Source organism: Ostrinia furnacalis, unplaced genomic scaffold, assembly GCF_004193835.3.
Source record: "Ostrinia furnacalis isolate ACB-3 unplaced genomic scaffold, ASM419383v2 OfSCF7578, whole genome shotgun sequence".
NCBI lineage: Eukaryota > Metazoa > Arthropoda > Insecta > Lepidoptera > Crambidae > Ostrinia > Ostrinia furnacalis.
In genome coordinates this window covers 316,009-330,927 of record NW_021137817.1, presented here as the reverse complement: position 1 = coordinate 330,927, position 14,919 = coordinate 316,009, and the positions used below count along the sequence as shown (strand labels likewise).

The 14,919-nt window shown below is 39.7% G+C and overlaps 4 protein-coding genes across 4 annotated transcripts; 2 read left to right on the top strand and 2 right to left on the bottom strand.

Moving 5' to 3' along the window:
- Nucleotides 1–656: 656 nt before the first annotated feature.
- LOC114365238 (fibroin heavy chain) lies at nt 657–2,761 on the bottom strand. The gene is made up of 3 exons (XM_028321776.1): nt 1,932–2,761; nt 1,800–1,842; nt 657–1,711 (listed from the first exon to the last, which is right to left on the bottom strand). Exons 1-3 carry the CDS (start codon nt 1,944–1,946, stop codon nt 825–827), a joined length of 945 nt encoding a protein of 314 aa, XP_028177577.1. The 5' UTR covers nt 1,947–2,761; the 3' UTR covers nt 657–824.
- A 659-nt stretch (nt 2,762–3,420) lies between these two features.
- Nucleotides 3,421–5,616, bottom strand: LOC114365234 (uncharacterized). Its single transcript, XM_028321770.1, has 4 exons — nt 5,512–5,616; nt 4,816–4,942; nt 4,377–4,471; nt 3,421–3,964 (listed from the first exon to the last, which is right to left on the bottom strand). Exons 1-4 carry the CDS (start codon nt 5,536–5,538, stop codon nt 3,566–3,568), a joined length of 648 nt encoding a protein of 215 aa, XP_028177571.1. The 5' UTR covers nt 5,539–5,616; the 3' UTR covers nt 3,421–3,565.
- Nucleotides 5,617–6,984: 1,368 nt separating this feature from the next.
- LOC114365242 (uncharacterized) lies at nt 6,985–8,078 on the top strand. Its single transcript, XM_028321781.1, has 2 exons — nt 6,985–7,186; nt 7,588–8,078. Exons 1-2 carry the CDS (start codon nt 7,157–7,159, stop codon nt 7,897–7,899), a joined length of 342 nt encoding a protein of 113 aa, XP_028177582.1. The 5' UTR covers nt 6,985–7,156; the 3' UTR covers nt 7,900–8,078.
- A 2,895-nt stretch (nt 8,079–10,973) lies between these two features.
- CPG17 (cuticular protein glycine-rich 17) lies at nt 10,974–12,400 on the top strand. Its single transcript, XM_028321779.1, has 3 exons — nt 10,974–11,030; nt 11,598–11,640; nt 11,932–12,400. Exons 1-3 carry the CDS (start codon nt 11,016–11,018, stop codon nt 12,306–12,308), a joined length of 435 nt encoding a protein of 144 aa, XP_028177580.1. The 5' UTR covers nt 10,974–11,015; the 3' UTR covers nt 12,309–12,400.
- The last annotated feature ends 2,519 nt before the right edge of the window (nt 12,401–14,919 follow it).

Below are 14,919 nucleotides of genomic sequence, written 5' to 3'. Positions count from 1 at the left end.
AACAATCATTACCGAATTCATGAAAAATACCCAAGCAACATACAAAGCCGCGTTACTATATTATATGAGTTATCATGAATTATGTATTTATCGTGTTGACGCGATGCAAATGATCCGTGGAGTTGATAATTATCTCGAGTGCGATGATCACGCGTCAACGTTCTGTTTCGGCGTTAGATTTATGAGTAATGGGGTTTTTTAGATGCTATTGATAAACGACACTGACAATGGATTAATGTTTTGGAAACTGAAAACCCGATTTTGTTAAAATTTTCAGATTTGACCGATTCTGAAAATTTTCTTCTAGACTGTTCCAGGTAGTCCAGTATGGACTGACTGATCACACCTCAAATATACTCGTACATATGAAAGTTACATTACGTTTCAATAATACTTCCAATTAGTTTAATTTAATTCAACAAAATAGGTACCTACTTCGGCACTTGATCATAGTTATGACTTATGATCATGTTTTATCATTGTAATAAAACATTATAATTAGATGTTGTATTACATTTCAAATACTCGTAATCAATTTAATTTGTAATACAACTAACTGTAAGTAAGTACCTATTCTATCGAAGCTTTTGTTTGTTATTTTTCCTCATTAAATATAATTAGAAATAAAAAACAGTTCAGTGATATGCTACGTTTTATTATAACAAGACATAGACTATCGTAATTTTGGAAAATAATATTTACATCACCTGACCAAATCTACTGAATGCCGCTAACCATTTCTGTGTAAAGAACGAAATGGATGTAGAATTTTGGTTGTATTGACTATGGAGAGTTCACTGGAGTCGGTATAAATAATTTGTCGTTTAGTGTTTGCCGATGCCGATGCCGTAGCCGTAGCCGTGTCCGTAGCCGACTCCGGCGCCGTAACCCAGGCCGACGCCGGCGATGCCGCCGAGGCCGCCGACGGTGACCAGGCCGGGGCCGCCGACCGCGACTAGGCCGGGGCCGCCGCCGAGCAGCAGGCCGCCGGCGTCGTGCGCGGTCCTGGCGACGGAGTCAGCCACAGCCTGAGCCTGGGCGGCGCTGGATGCGACAGCAGCGGCCTGCGCTCTCGCGGCGTTGGCGATGCGGGAGGCCTCAACAGCGCGGGTGTTGGCGATGGCGACGGCCTGCACTCGGGCGGCGTGCGCCAGGCGCTCGGCCTCCACGGCGCGGGCGACCTCGGCGGCGCTGGCGGCGGCGGCGCGTCTCGCGGCTTCGATGGCCCTCGCGTTCTCCCAGGCCGCGGCCTGAGCTCTCTGGATGTTGGCGACGCGGGCGGCGTCGAGAGCCTGGGCGTTGGTGATGGCGTTAGCCTGTCCGGCCCTCGCGGCGGCCTCGGTCACACGGGCACCCTGGATGGCGGCGGCGGCGGAGTTGGCGATCTGAGCGGCTTGGACGGCCTGGGCGTTCTGGATGGCACTAAGCTGGGCGGCACCGACGGAGCCGGCGTTGTTGAGGGCGGCTCCGCTTCCGATGGCGGGGCCGGCGACGAGAGCGGGACCGGCGACGAGACCGGGACCGGCGACGAGACCAGGACCGGCAATGACGGCGGGGCCGGCGGCGATGATACCAGGACCGCCAGCGATGAGGCCGGCACCGCCAGCGATGGCTGCCCCAGCGAGGCCAATTCCGTGGCCGGCGCCTAGAGCGGTGCCATAGTATCCAGATTGTTCTGGTTGAGAGTCTGCGGCCTTTTCCTTTGCAACTCCTGTTGCGACAAAAAAAATGTTATTATTCTCTTAGTCAATTAACTTGTTAAATATATTTTTATAACTGTATATATTTTCAATAATTACCTTCTCCAACTACCTCATACGCTACTGCGATGACAAATAAGATCTGAAATAGTAAATATCATAAGTTGACATTTTTATTTGTAAAACTTTTAAATCACACCATTGCACTTATGTTGTCCCATCACATCTTACCGTAAGTCGAGACATAGCTAAATTTATGTTTTAATGCTCGCTGCAATACGACACTAAATCACGCAGTGCGTTGCAATTATGTTCCATTACACAAAAATGCTTGCACTTTTATACCCCCACGAAAATTATTAACATCACATTAACAATGCTAAACAGCCGGCCGATGCCGCCCTATTTGAATATCATTAGGTTGTCCAGTAAAAACTAATCGTCGGCAAGCGCGGGTTGCAATCGAACAAACGCTTGCAAGAGATATCAGACCATGTCGGATGCGCGCACATCCCTTGCGGCTGCGGTCGCGAGAAATCAGCGCTCGTTGTCCATTGCAGCCCGGACCAGTGGAAGCTGATTCAAGAACGGGCGAAGTTTCCGTAAGGCCCTTATTACGTATGCTCATATCCGCCTGTAATTGAAGGTTCAATTGTGATGACAGGAAGCGCTCCAGCGAGCGGTACAAATCGATTCTTTAATCGGTAATCTGCATAATAGGTTCCTTTGCGAACGCAACCGATTTGCATGTTACAAGAGAGCTGTCAGACGGTAACTCGTATTGCTGGCGCTTAATAAATCGCGTCCACGCTCGGTGCGTCGGCCTACTTGACCGCTTCTTTGCCCAAAAACTGCATGTCAAACGACTCCACGTTACGTACCGTCGGGAACAAAAAATTATAGAGCGAAAACTCGACTTAGTTGCACATTGCGTGTCATTGGTATTCACCTATTGGGTAATCGATTTTACAAATTGCTATCAATTTGTGTTGATTAATGCCAACGCAAGTAATGCCACAATCAAGAACCATCGAAAAGTGTCTTCATTATGGGCTACTAAGTGTTTGTGTAAATCGTGCTCATTACCGCCCACGTTCATATAAACCTTGTTTATCGTGCAAAGGGTGCACATGCGCCTGCACATACTTACTTTTAACACCTTTTAACTCTATTCAGCACCACTTAAGATTTACAGTACTGTATGTATTAGTCATCATTAAGCAGTAGTTTAACTTCCAGAAATATTTTTCAAAAGTCAAAGTGTCAACTTGTGAAATTTCTAAATTTGAATAATGATGATTTAAATCTAATCATCAATCAATCATTTATTTTCATCATCGATATTATTGCAAGCGAAAATGTGTTGGATGTTGCATAAATTAGTGATACTCTTTCAAAATGATTTTAGTATCTTGTTCTTACGTATCTTTTTACGTCGACGAAAATGACTATCTTCATCTTAAATCAGTGTTAGGCAAACCCATGGGAAAATCCACCGAAAATATCCAAGAAAGTGATATGTTTTTGTTTCTTTACTCTTATAAAACTAACAGTGTCACCTGGTTTTGCTCTCACAACTTCCACTTCAAATAAAACTGAGGTATTTTTTGTATGATATTTTATTATCATAATGACATTACATTCCAAGCCAATAGAAATTAGCAATCCTGTCTATACATTGAAACAGAAACAAAATGAGATGTTCATTAAAACTCATGTCCAAGGTTGTTGAAGTCTATTGGCGTGTAATAAGTTAATAAATATTACATTTAAATTACGCTTGTTTTAGTACATTACATTATTTTGGTTCTGAATGACTAGAGTGGCCTAACACCAACTTTAAAAGAACCTAACGCTTTTGAATCTCAGTTATAAACTACTTCCATGGTGGGCCCTATAACCGCTACAGAGGGAGGGCAAGGGACTACTTTAGGACGTGGCGGCACCACGTATTTAGGGACTTCCACATATTTCGGGACCTCGACGTATTTAGGGACCTCCACGACTGTGGGGACCTCAACTACTTTCTCGACTTCCACGACTTTCGGGACCTCCACGACAGTTGGGACTTCGACGATTGTGGGGACCTCGACAACTTTAGGGGGCTGGACGACGGTCTTCGTGGGCAGCAGTGACAGCAGAAGCTGGCCGACAGCGGCGCTTTTGTTCACAGCAGCAGCGTGGACGGCGCCGAGGAGACCTAGCACTCTACCTTTGATTGCTGAGAGACTGGGCGGGCTTACGACTACCGTGCTTTCTGGAACCTGAATAAAAATAAAATTGGTTTTAATTATAAAAATCGACACGATAAAGTATTTAAAGACGCCCGTATTCACAAACGATGTTTGCTTAAGTGACGCAGCAAATCGAACGCACAGCGTTGGATAGAGCTCTGTGATTGGTTCGTGTATCACCCTGTGCGTTCACGCGCACTGTGAGACCTCATAGTAATGTTTGTGAATACAGACGAAGAATGAAGAGTCATTTACATGACTCATCTTGCATAACATGCCAGTAAAATACCATAATGCTCAAGATCGTATTTTAATTATAATTAACTTTCTATGCCAATGTATTTGGTAGCAATTTTGGTAATTAGTATTTTAAGTTCTTGATAAAAACCATATATAATATCAGAAGCTTTTAGAAAACAGCCAAATTGCCTATTTGATGTACCTTAACAGGAGTGGCAGCGACTACAGCGGCGCCCACACCAGCCTTGGCAGCCAGCACCTTCGAAGCGACGGCCTTGGCACCCAGCGCTACGGCTCCTGAAGGAAGACATCAATTTGTTGATGATATTCAACTTTTCTTCCACGTAAATCTAATAGGTACTAATCATAAATCAAGAGACGAATAAAGACTTAAGTGTACATAAGGTAATAAAAATGTTGTGTTAGAGTTAAGAGATTGAAGAATGTGGTTTTCGTAAGCGGTCTATCCTACGTAAAAGGACTACTTTTGCGGTGCAATTATAGCGCGTGCTGAGCTTGGTATAAAGTTTTAAGAGTCTTCTTAATTTCATTCTTCATTTTTGTCGGCTTCCATCTCACAACAACAGTTACCAACTGGCCCTTGGCATTTGGGGGCAGATACGAGTATTGCCTTTGCCTACCTTTAACGGCGAGTCCCTTAGCAGCCAGTGCTCCAGCGCCCAACAGGCCGACGCCCTTCACCGCCGCCGCCTTAGCGAGCAACGCTGAGCCATGGGCGGGCGGGACGAGGCACGACAAGCATGCTAGCTGGAACAGTAAAAACGACGTTAGTAAAAAGCTAAGTATTTATAATTTGATCAGCTAAAGAAAATAAGCAAAAATAATAGGTATCACTGAAATCTGAATTAATTTAGCGTAGTTACCAACTACTTATAATTTTATAAAAATTCCATATTTTAACCAACATACTATGAGTGTTAAAACTGATGTTAACGTATAGGCAAACACTCTTACTGCAATCACATTATAGGTGAACGTAGGTGGGCGCTTAACCTCTAGTGTAGACATTATTTTACTGTAGACAAGTGCTATAAAGGTAACAGTAGGCGTTATGAAGTTAGTTTGAAAGGATGATACATATTCGTATTGATAATTACCGTTGTCGTTAGAGAGTTGGATTCTCTCAACTCAAAGATTCAGGGTTCGATATCCAGGTGGAACAAATATAGTTTAATAATAATAATATTATACACTTAATAGTACCTATAATAAATCGTAAAATCCTGACCTCACTCATTCCTAAACCAGTTTTTAAGTAAGTATCTAGGTGTAAGTATAAAATGAATGCCTTAAAAAGCCCATAGGTTTTAACTTACCGACAATATCACCAACTTGAGCTCCATTTTGCACTGAGTGCCCTTCAAGGTGAAGGGCGCTCTTTTATAAAAGTACTGTTGCAACAGTAACTTGTCTTTACCAAATTGCTACAAAATATCTGCTTAAAATACCAAATCAAACTATTATTTTGAACTCTATCGTAAATCAATTACGCGTCAAAAGAAATTGACAGCACAATAATTACAAGTGCTACGATCGTATTATACAGGTTTATTAATGAAACTGCGTAATTACCGAAACCTGCCGATATACTCGTAATTACAAACAGTCCCATCGTGTGTCATAATTTTGTAACAGTTAGGTACCTACATAATTGAAGCAATTTACGCACAAAACAAAAAATAAACAAATTATGAATGAATGGGACTCTTTCATTACTTTAAACATTAATAACGGTGAGATGATATTTTTTTAATGTTTGCGACAATTAAGAAGAAAAATATACCTACTGAGATAAACGATAGTTATCTGACTTTTAAGAATACCAAGAACTGTTTAATGGTTATCAATATTTTTTCCTGGTCCCTAATATTGACAATTATTGTGACTGAGTTTTTTGCGCTGCTTCTTAGTACTGGCCCGTTTATTGTCCTGAAGCAGTGGTCGGGTAGATAGTACTGGGACGTGTAAAAGCCTTCCTGAAAAAACAAAATAAGCTTTATGAGTACACATGCTACATTGTTACATGCTGGATTTGATTGTTTCTTTGTGTATTCAGGAAGGAAATGTATCTAGGTACTACGGCTCCCTCTTCTATTTCGACAATATCGAGGTGTGCACCTTTAGACATTGCATACTAGCCTAAAATCATAGTAAATTTTCAACGAAAACCAAGTATAAGTACGAGTATATTCTAGTGCCGTTCAAGATGAAAGTATGACCAATGACTGTATGACCGTGTTAGTGTAACTGAGTGTGCTCGCAATACCCCGCTAATCAAATGTTGACACTCTATGACAAGGAATATGTAGAGTTGTTTTGTAGATGTTTTTTTTATTAAATAAAGACATGGAAGAACCTAAGATATAAAATTTCGATTGTTCATGTAAGACTAGATATTGAGCCAAATTAAATTAGAGAAGTTTAGTCATTCTAACTCTACATTTTAAGCACATAGATTGTCTGTGTCACTAACTCTACCTGATACTTATTTATCTATCTTACTACGAGAATAGCACTCGTAATAATAATTCAAATCTATGATTACCAGCCCAACCAAAAATATTTTGATACAGCGTGTTTTTTTGACAATAAATAACAAGCATTAAGATCTTAGTGGATCAAAAACACGTCCTATTATTTATACAAATCGATGCCAGCAATTATGCCCGATATAAAAATCTACTAACAATTATTATTTTTTATTTTGAATAGATCACGTCATCACGTTGCTTTTTGTTTTTTCTACAGAATTATTTAAAATTTTGAGATAAAACGTATAAAGCTACTCCAAGGATATTTTGTTCAAGAGACTTATTTTCTAGTAGGTCATTTCTCACGAACTATCACTATAAATACGAAAATCAAGTTCAAAAATGGTTTACTTGCCCATAGAAAATTGCAACTTGTGTGCAGATTTGGCCTCAGTAGGCTCTACATTAGAGACTGAGCGAGTTTGTGAACATGAACAACGTCCGTCTCTACATTTTGCGGGTGAGTTAACCATTTGAATAAGTAAACGTGACCGGTATCAGTACGCAAAGCACAAACAAATATCGTTCTTGTTATGTTTTTATGAAAAACATGTCGCTATAGCTGTATTAAAAAATATGATCACGAGTTACGACAGCTATTCGTGCTCAGGGTGGTACGAACGAAAGCTTAAAAAGCTATTACAAATTGCATAGGTATAACCTACAATTCTGTTAAGAATAAAATTAAAACAAGGTTTATATTTCTTAACAGAATGTTTTTTCATTTTTAAAAACATCTAAACCAATTGAGAAAATGACTGTATTTAAATACGAATCAATGGCTTTTTAAGTCAAATATTAAGAAAAAGGATAGTAACTGTATTATGTATGCTAGACTAATATTTTATACTTATTTTGTAGCTCGTCCTCGCATGCATAATACTGAACGCGATACTTGTCGCTGAGGCCAAGAAAAAACATCACAATGTTCCTGCTACCACAGCTGTCCACCAGGCGTCAAAACACCAAGATATTTCCAAAATTAAGAACATTCACAAACCCAAACATCCAAAGAAGTCAAAACGAAGTACTTATAGAAGGAGCTGGTCTTCTAAGGAGTACAGCTACATGCCTCCATACTTGGTGTTCAACAGAAAAGTAGGCGCTTACTACCCATACTACGTGAATCCCGAAAATAACAACCGACGAAGCATGGTTGCTAGACAAGGCTGAAAAACTATGAAAATTCTGTATTCATTATGCAAAGGCTGAACTTATTGGTAATTTTAGATAATTTATTAAGTTTTATTAGTTCTGTTTATATTCTAACTTGATTAAAGGGACCTAACAGTTGTACTTCATCATCATCATCACCATCTCAGCCATAGGACGTCCACTGCTGAACATAGGCCTCCCCCAATGCTTTCCATGTTGCGCGGTTGGTAGCGGCCTGCGTCCAGCGCCTTCCTGTACTTAATTAACTACTTTTAAATAAGTAGAGTTAGGTCACTTTAAGAAACAATAACATTTTAAGTCTTACTTTACTATATAACTTATATGTCTAAATGTATGTTTGTAAATAAAATGTTGGATTCAAAGTGTTATTTTTATTGCATCTTCTTCCGCCATGTTACGAATAAATGAATATAAATTGAAATAAATATTTCCTCAATCAATTTTTTTCTTACATAGTGTTTTGTACTGTACTTATTATAATTGTCAATATATCAATCCCACGCGGACTTGGATAATTCACAAGTACTTGTAGAAGTCATTAACGGAAAATTATTTATTGTAATTAGGTAGATATATGACGTAAGTATGAATACTATACCTATCGAAAACTGTTTTACGACAGAGGTTGTGCGTAATCTACAGCTGCCAAACCGCCTACTATTACTCATCAAATATGTTTACTTAAATTAATGACGTTATTACAGAAATGGCTTTCAAGAAAACTTCCAATATCCAGATTATGGGTAAGTCCCATTGGCAACATGGTGGCGCCACAAAACTAGTCTAGGTGACATCAACTTACGAGGTGTCGATGCCTGGCTCTTTACGCACTGTATTCGGTATGGAAAAGAGTTCCGTATATTATAGTTAGTACATAGTAGTTTACTACTGATTTATGCTGAAGTTTAAGCAAAATAAGTACATATTATGCGAGGCTTATTCTCGGTGTTTCTTTACATGATCGAATCAGAAATGAGGAGATCTGTAAACGAACTAAAGTTGCTGACATAGCCCGACGGATTAGCAAGCTGAAGAGGCAATGGGCAGTGCAAATAGTACGCAGAACTGATAGCCGATTGGGCAGCAAGGTTCTGGAGTGGAGGCCACGTATCAGAAAACGCAGCGTGGGGCGTCCACCCACAAGGTGGACCGAGGCGCTGGTTGCAGGCCGCTACCAACTAAGTACGCGATATGGAAATCATTGTTCAGCACAGCAGTGGACGTCCTGTGACTGAAAATAATGATGATGACGATGATTATGCGAGGACTACCATTTGAGAGTTTACTCACCTATTCTTTCTAATGATTCAGTAGTAGGATGTTAGTTGGTAAGTAAGTACATTAGGAGGTATAATGGTCCTTTCATTGGCTCCAGCAAGCCTTTCAAGGGTCTTGTTGTAGGTACCGCTAGACAACCAATGAAGTGATCCTGTAAGAACTAATAAGCTTTTTTTCTGAAAGAAATGCTGATTTTCCAAGCAATTTGGACCGTTTTCTTGTGATAGCGTACGTAATTAATGCACTAGTCACACTTAACTGTTTTTTATGTGTGTGTGTTGTGCTATGTGTAATCGTCCAAAGATTTATTTTATTTATTTATTTTATCAGATAGCTAAAATGATATTTATAGCAAGGTACAATTAATACAACTACTATTAGATAGATATTAAAAAGGAATTAATATTAAAAGAAACAGTAACGGTATAAAATTTTTGAAGCATATAAAAATATCGAAGGAACCTTAAATCAGGTTTGGATGGACGTTAATTTTTATTATTGTTATTTGCATAACAACAAAACCAGTTTAGCATTTTGTTTTGTTTACAAAAATTTATTGGTAGGTATAGGTTCAGGAACATCCATGCATAGTTACAGTACAAATTAAAATCATATAATTTACAAAACTTCTGAAATTTTCATAGTATTTCAGAAGAATAGTAATTTTCAGGTAGAAAACACTTCATCTACTACCAAAACCAATTTTGATGAAAAATTCCTACTGCTAGAAGCTAACAAGAGATAGGGTAAAATAGAAATGGCACGTTTTGGGGGAAGCCTATGTTCGTGGACTGGTTATAGGGTAATGTCATAATCATCAGCATTTCAGCCACAGGACGTCCACTGTTGGACATAGGCCCCAATGATTTCCACATCACCCGGTTGGTAGCGACCTGCATCCAGCGCCTTCCTGCTACCTTTATGAGGTCGTGGGTCCACCTTAGGGGTGGACGTCCCATGTTGTATTTTCCGGTTCGTGACCTCCACTCCAAACCTAGGGTGATGTGATGATGATGATGCAAGTCTGCAATAGGTAGGTACTATCAATTATTGTACCAATATGAGTAACATAAGTACCTATATTTTATATTTTCTAAGGCTACGGTTCTATTCCTATCATTAAACACAAAGATTCTTATCGATAATCATTTATGAGTAATAAGAATCAACGCTGACAACCATATTTACAACAAAGTTGAAGAGTATGTTTGTTTCTTTGAACGCGCACGCAGGAAGGCTACTTAGATAGGTATCACGCTCCGATCAATAGGAGCAGAGCATCAATGAAAAATGTTGCAAAAACGGAAAAAGTTACTTAAAAACAGGAGTATGAAGTCACGGGTAGATACGGCTAGTTTGAAATAAGGCTGTAAAGCAGTAAAATACTTCAAGACATTGTTATGACTTATTTAAGTTGCAAGTAACTAAATTGTTATTTTATTAGTACTTAGTTTTTTAACACAATCTATGACATAAGTGCTATGAAATAGCAACACTGTTGCCCCGATCAATCGCTTGATCTTTTTAACCGACTTCAACAAAAGGAGGAGGTTCTCAATTCATTTGGTATATTTTTTTTTTCAATGTAGGTACTTATTTAGTCTATCAAGTATCGGATAGATCCGTAACATTCTTGATCAATATCTGGCCATTTCAAAAACCTGAGGATTTTCCTCAATTGACCGCTACTAGCCCCACAAGTTCTCAACGAGATGAGATGTCAATTGAGGTCAGATTGGGAACGCACGTACTGCTCTACCACCTATATAAGACGAGTTCATCAAAATTTACCCACAGTTCTTGTGTGGTTTTCAAAAGACAACAATAACATTAAAATGGCCAAGATTTTGGTAAGGATTTGTATTAATTGTTATTCCAATTAACTAACATTTAGTTAAATACCTACCTCCTTCTTTTCCACCGCAAATTTTTAAAGATATTTCTGATTGGTTTCTTGTGTTGTTAATAAAAACTACTTAGCTTTTCTTCTAATCACAGGCATTTGTTCCCATTGTCCATCCCTTTTTATGTGGCTCTATACATAGGTTCACCAACATGGGGAAATTTACAACCAAGCTTAATTCATTAGAACATCCATCACTAAGGAGGATGATCCCTTTGCATAGGTCATTAAGCCTTTGTTTTGTCACCTGTCATCCTCTTTGCACTGGAGGGAAGTGGAACCCTAACTTCGAACTCCTCATAGAAAATATTTTCTTCTGATTAATCTCGTTGCGAGTCCAATGATAGTTTAATTTTGCCCCGGGACAAACTTGGCCTTGACTGATTGGATTTTTATTGGCGGTCAAGCTGTAGATCCTAGGCTGGCTGCACTGGAGTTGCAGCGGTGGGAACGAGAGGAGAGAATAGTCCCGTATGCGTATATCTAAAGTCATATTTTTTTCATTTTTTTCCAGATTGTCGCATTGGCGCTAATGGCTGTGGCGTTAGCCGCACCAGGTTGGTACAGTTTCCCTCTTAAAAGTCCTTCTCTCATTCGCCCTGTTTAATATCTATTATGCTATACGTGGTGCTTAACAACTCTACAAACAAAAGTTAATAAGTCTGTAACCTATAATCTGTTTAGTGAAAACCACAGTACCTACCGCAATTAATGAGCAGTAAAATAGCTATGCAAGGTTTTTCTTGGTTATTTATTTATTTATTTTATATTGTTTGGAAAACATACAGTGAAACAATAACAGATTAATAATAACCACTGATACTAATCGCGCACAAATTTTATTTTAGGTTACGGTGGCGGCTTCGGGGACGGCTACGGCGGGTATGGTGGCTTCGGACCCGGCGGGCAGGGTGGCTTCGGACCCGGCGGGCAGGGTGGCTTCGGACCCGGCGGGCAGGGTGGCTTCGGACCCGGCGGCCATGGTGGCTACGAACAGGGTGGGCATGGTGGCTACGAACAGGGTGGGCATGGTGGCTACGAACAGGGTGGGCATGGTGGCTTCGAACACGGCGGGCACGATGGCCACGAACACGGCGGTCACGGTCACGGACTTCACGAACTAGTTCACGACCATGGTCACCACGGCCACGAACATGGACACCACCATTTGGACCATGGGCACCACGGGCACGGTGGATATGATGATCACCACGGACACTATTAATTAGATAATCACCGATTTCCAACTGACTGTATAAAAAGTATGAAGTGATAAAAATATTAATTATAAGTAGGAAATAAATAGAATACAGTCAAGCTCAGTGTTTTTCTTTGATAGTCATACAATGTAGCTAGCGTCACTGTCCACGGTGGCGTGTACTAGACTAGTAATAGACACGCGTACGCGTCTTTGTACGCATAATCCTGTTTGCAGCTTACATACAAAATAACATTTTCTTCGTGGACAGTAGCACGTAGCAACTAGCAGTACATCCTGTACAATACTTGGTACCTACTAATATGTGTTGCAGTCACCTACCACTCGCGAGCAAAAGTATGGAATCAGCCAATTTGTTCCGATCGTAAGAAATATCTACTATATAAAAATAAGTCGGGTTTTCCTCCCTGACGCCATAACTCCAGAACGCACAAACCGATTTCCACGGTTTTGCATTCGTTGGAAAGGTCTCGGGCTCCGTGAGGTTTATAGCAAAGAAAATTCGGGAAAAGGGGGTAAAACAGGATCCACGCGTACGAAGTCGCGGGCGGCCGCTAGTAGAAGATAAATAATAATTATTTATTTACTTTAAATTAATTGATATCATAAAATAAATAAATGCAAACCTGCATACTCATTAGGAATCAAACAAAACGGGATGATTCCATACTTTTGCTCGTAAGTAGGATGTAGGTATCTACACTAATATTATAAAGAGGAAAACTTTGTTTGTTTGGTTGTAATGAATAGGCTCAAAAACTACTGGACCGTTTTTAATTCTTTCACCATTTGAAAGCTACATTATCCACAAGTAACATAGGCTAAATTTTATTTTGGAAAAAATAGGGTTCAGTAAAATATGTAGATAATGTAGTCCACGCGCGCGAAGCCGCGGGCGGAAAGCTAGTAATGTATAATTTAATAGCAAATTCCTTAATCATGTGATTGCCACTAAATTTTTGACAGTTAATAATTTACAAATAGGTGGCTCTGTATTTTATTTCTTTTCCGAACCAACATCATCAAATTGTACCGTCCAAATGCAACCATTTATATTATTCTGTGATACAACGAATTTTTTTCATCGTTGGCTTAGTGCTTTGGGCGAAAAGAGTCTATGGATAAGAGTAGGCGCACCGCACACCGTTGATTTTTAGTAGGCCGAACTCAAATTTTTTTTGTCAGTGTGGATAACCTTTGAGTTATCCACACTGACAGAGATTTATCAACGCAGAGCCCAAACTACTAGACGGATCAGGCTGAAATTTGGCATGCAGGTAGATGTTATGACGTAGGCATCCGCTAAGAAAGGATTTTACGAAACTCTACCCCTTAGGGGGTAAAACGGGTTCCACGCGTATGAAGTCGCGGGCGGCCGCTAGTTTTAGTCAATAAAATGCCAAAACAATGACTAATGCCCGTTTTCACCATCATTCCCTAATTTTTAAGTGACCCCTATGGTAACACATAACAGGCATTTTGTTTTCATAGAGGTCACTTAAAAATTGGGGATTGATGGTGAAAACGCGCATAAGTATCGTTTTTATGCTCCACATTTGGCACCACTTGCACTGGTAAGAGAGAGACCTGACTCTACAGTGGCGTCCGCGTCATCCTGGTAAGTGAAAATGCTATTGTCCTCCTACCACTTTAACGCTCACCAGTTGGCGTCACCAGTAGCACCAGCAGTAACTGGACCTTACTCTCCAGTAGCGCCAACTTGAATCGAATCGTAGAACAGTTTTCTTAAGATTCGGATTTCCATATAGGCTTAATTTGATTGTTTATTAATTTTTTAGTTTATTTTTAGCACAACACCTAGAGATCAAAGTTTAAAATAAAACCAGTTCAGCATTTTTTGCGAAAAAATCTAAGTAGGGGAAAGTAGTACGAGTTGATCCCTTGGGGTAAGATAATCTTTCGCGATTGTGCTGAAACCACTAACGTCATTTATGTTCTTTAACTGGTAAAACATAGCTCTGGACACCTCCCCGCCTCAGTCAAATCGTAATGGTGGCGTGAGCGATACATCGAATTTGAAGAGAAAAAAGAAAAAATGTGTAGTTCTGATCTAAAAAATAGGCATGAGTTTGAGCTTATGTTACTTTTATTCTAACAATGTTAAATGTAATTACTGTTGTGGTTAGGCTTTTTATTATGTTTAATTTTAATATTTTGGCCATAAAAACGTAGCCGCGTACTTGTAGATTATTTTAGTAAATAATTTGACAAAAAGTGGGACTTGGGTCAAGATTATCCCTTCCTATATGTAGGAGATGATCCCTGGGAATGAAATCAAAAAAGGCAATGGAGTAGGTAAAGGGAAGTCAAATAAAAGAAAGAGAACTTCATATAACTCACCTGAGTCTGAAGAAAATGATACTGAGTGGCTGTACTGAACAAAAAAAAATTTCAAGCGATACCAAGGGTGAAGGATGAACATAATGTTGTGCATGTGGAAAATGGGGCCATAAAGCATGTGCTGGGGTAAAGGGTGATGAAGCAGGTGAATTTATTTGTGATATATGCAACCCAGCTCAAGCCAAAAAGCGCTTAAATGATTTAAACGTTAGGTACTCAGAAAGGAATACAACCAGAATAGAATATATCATAGAAT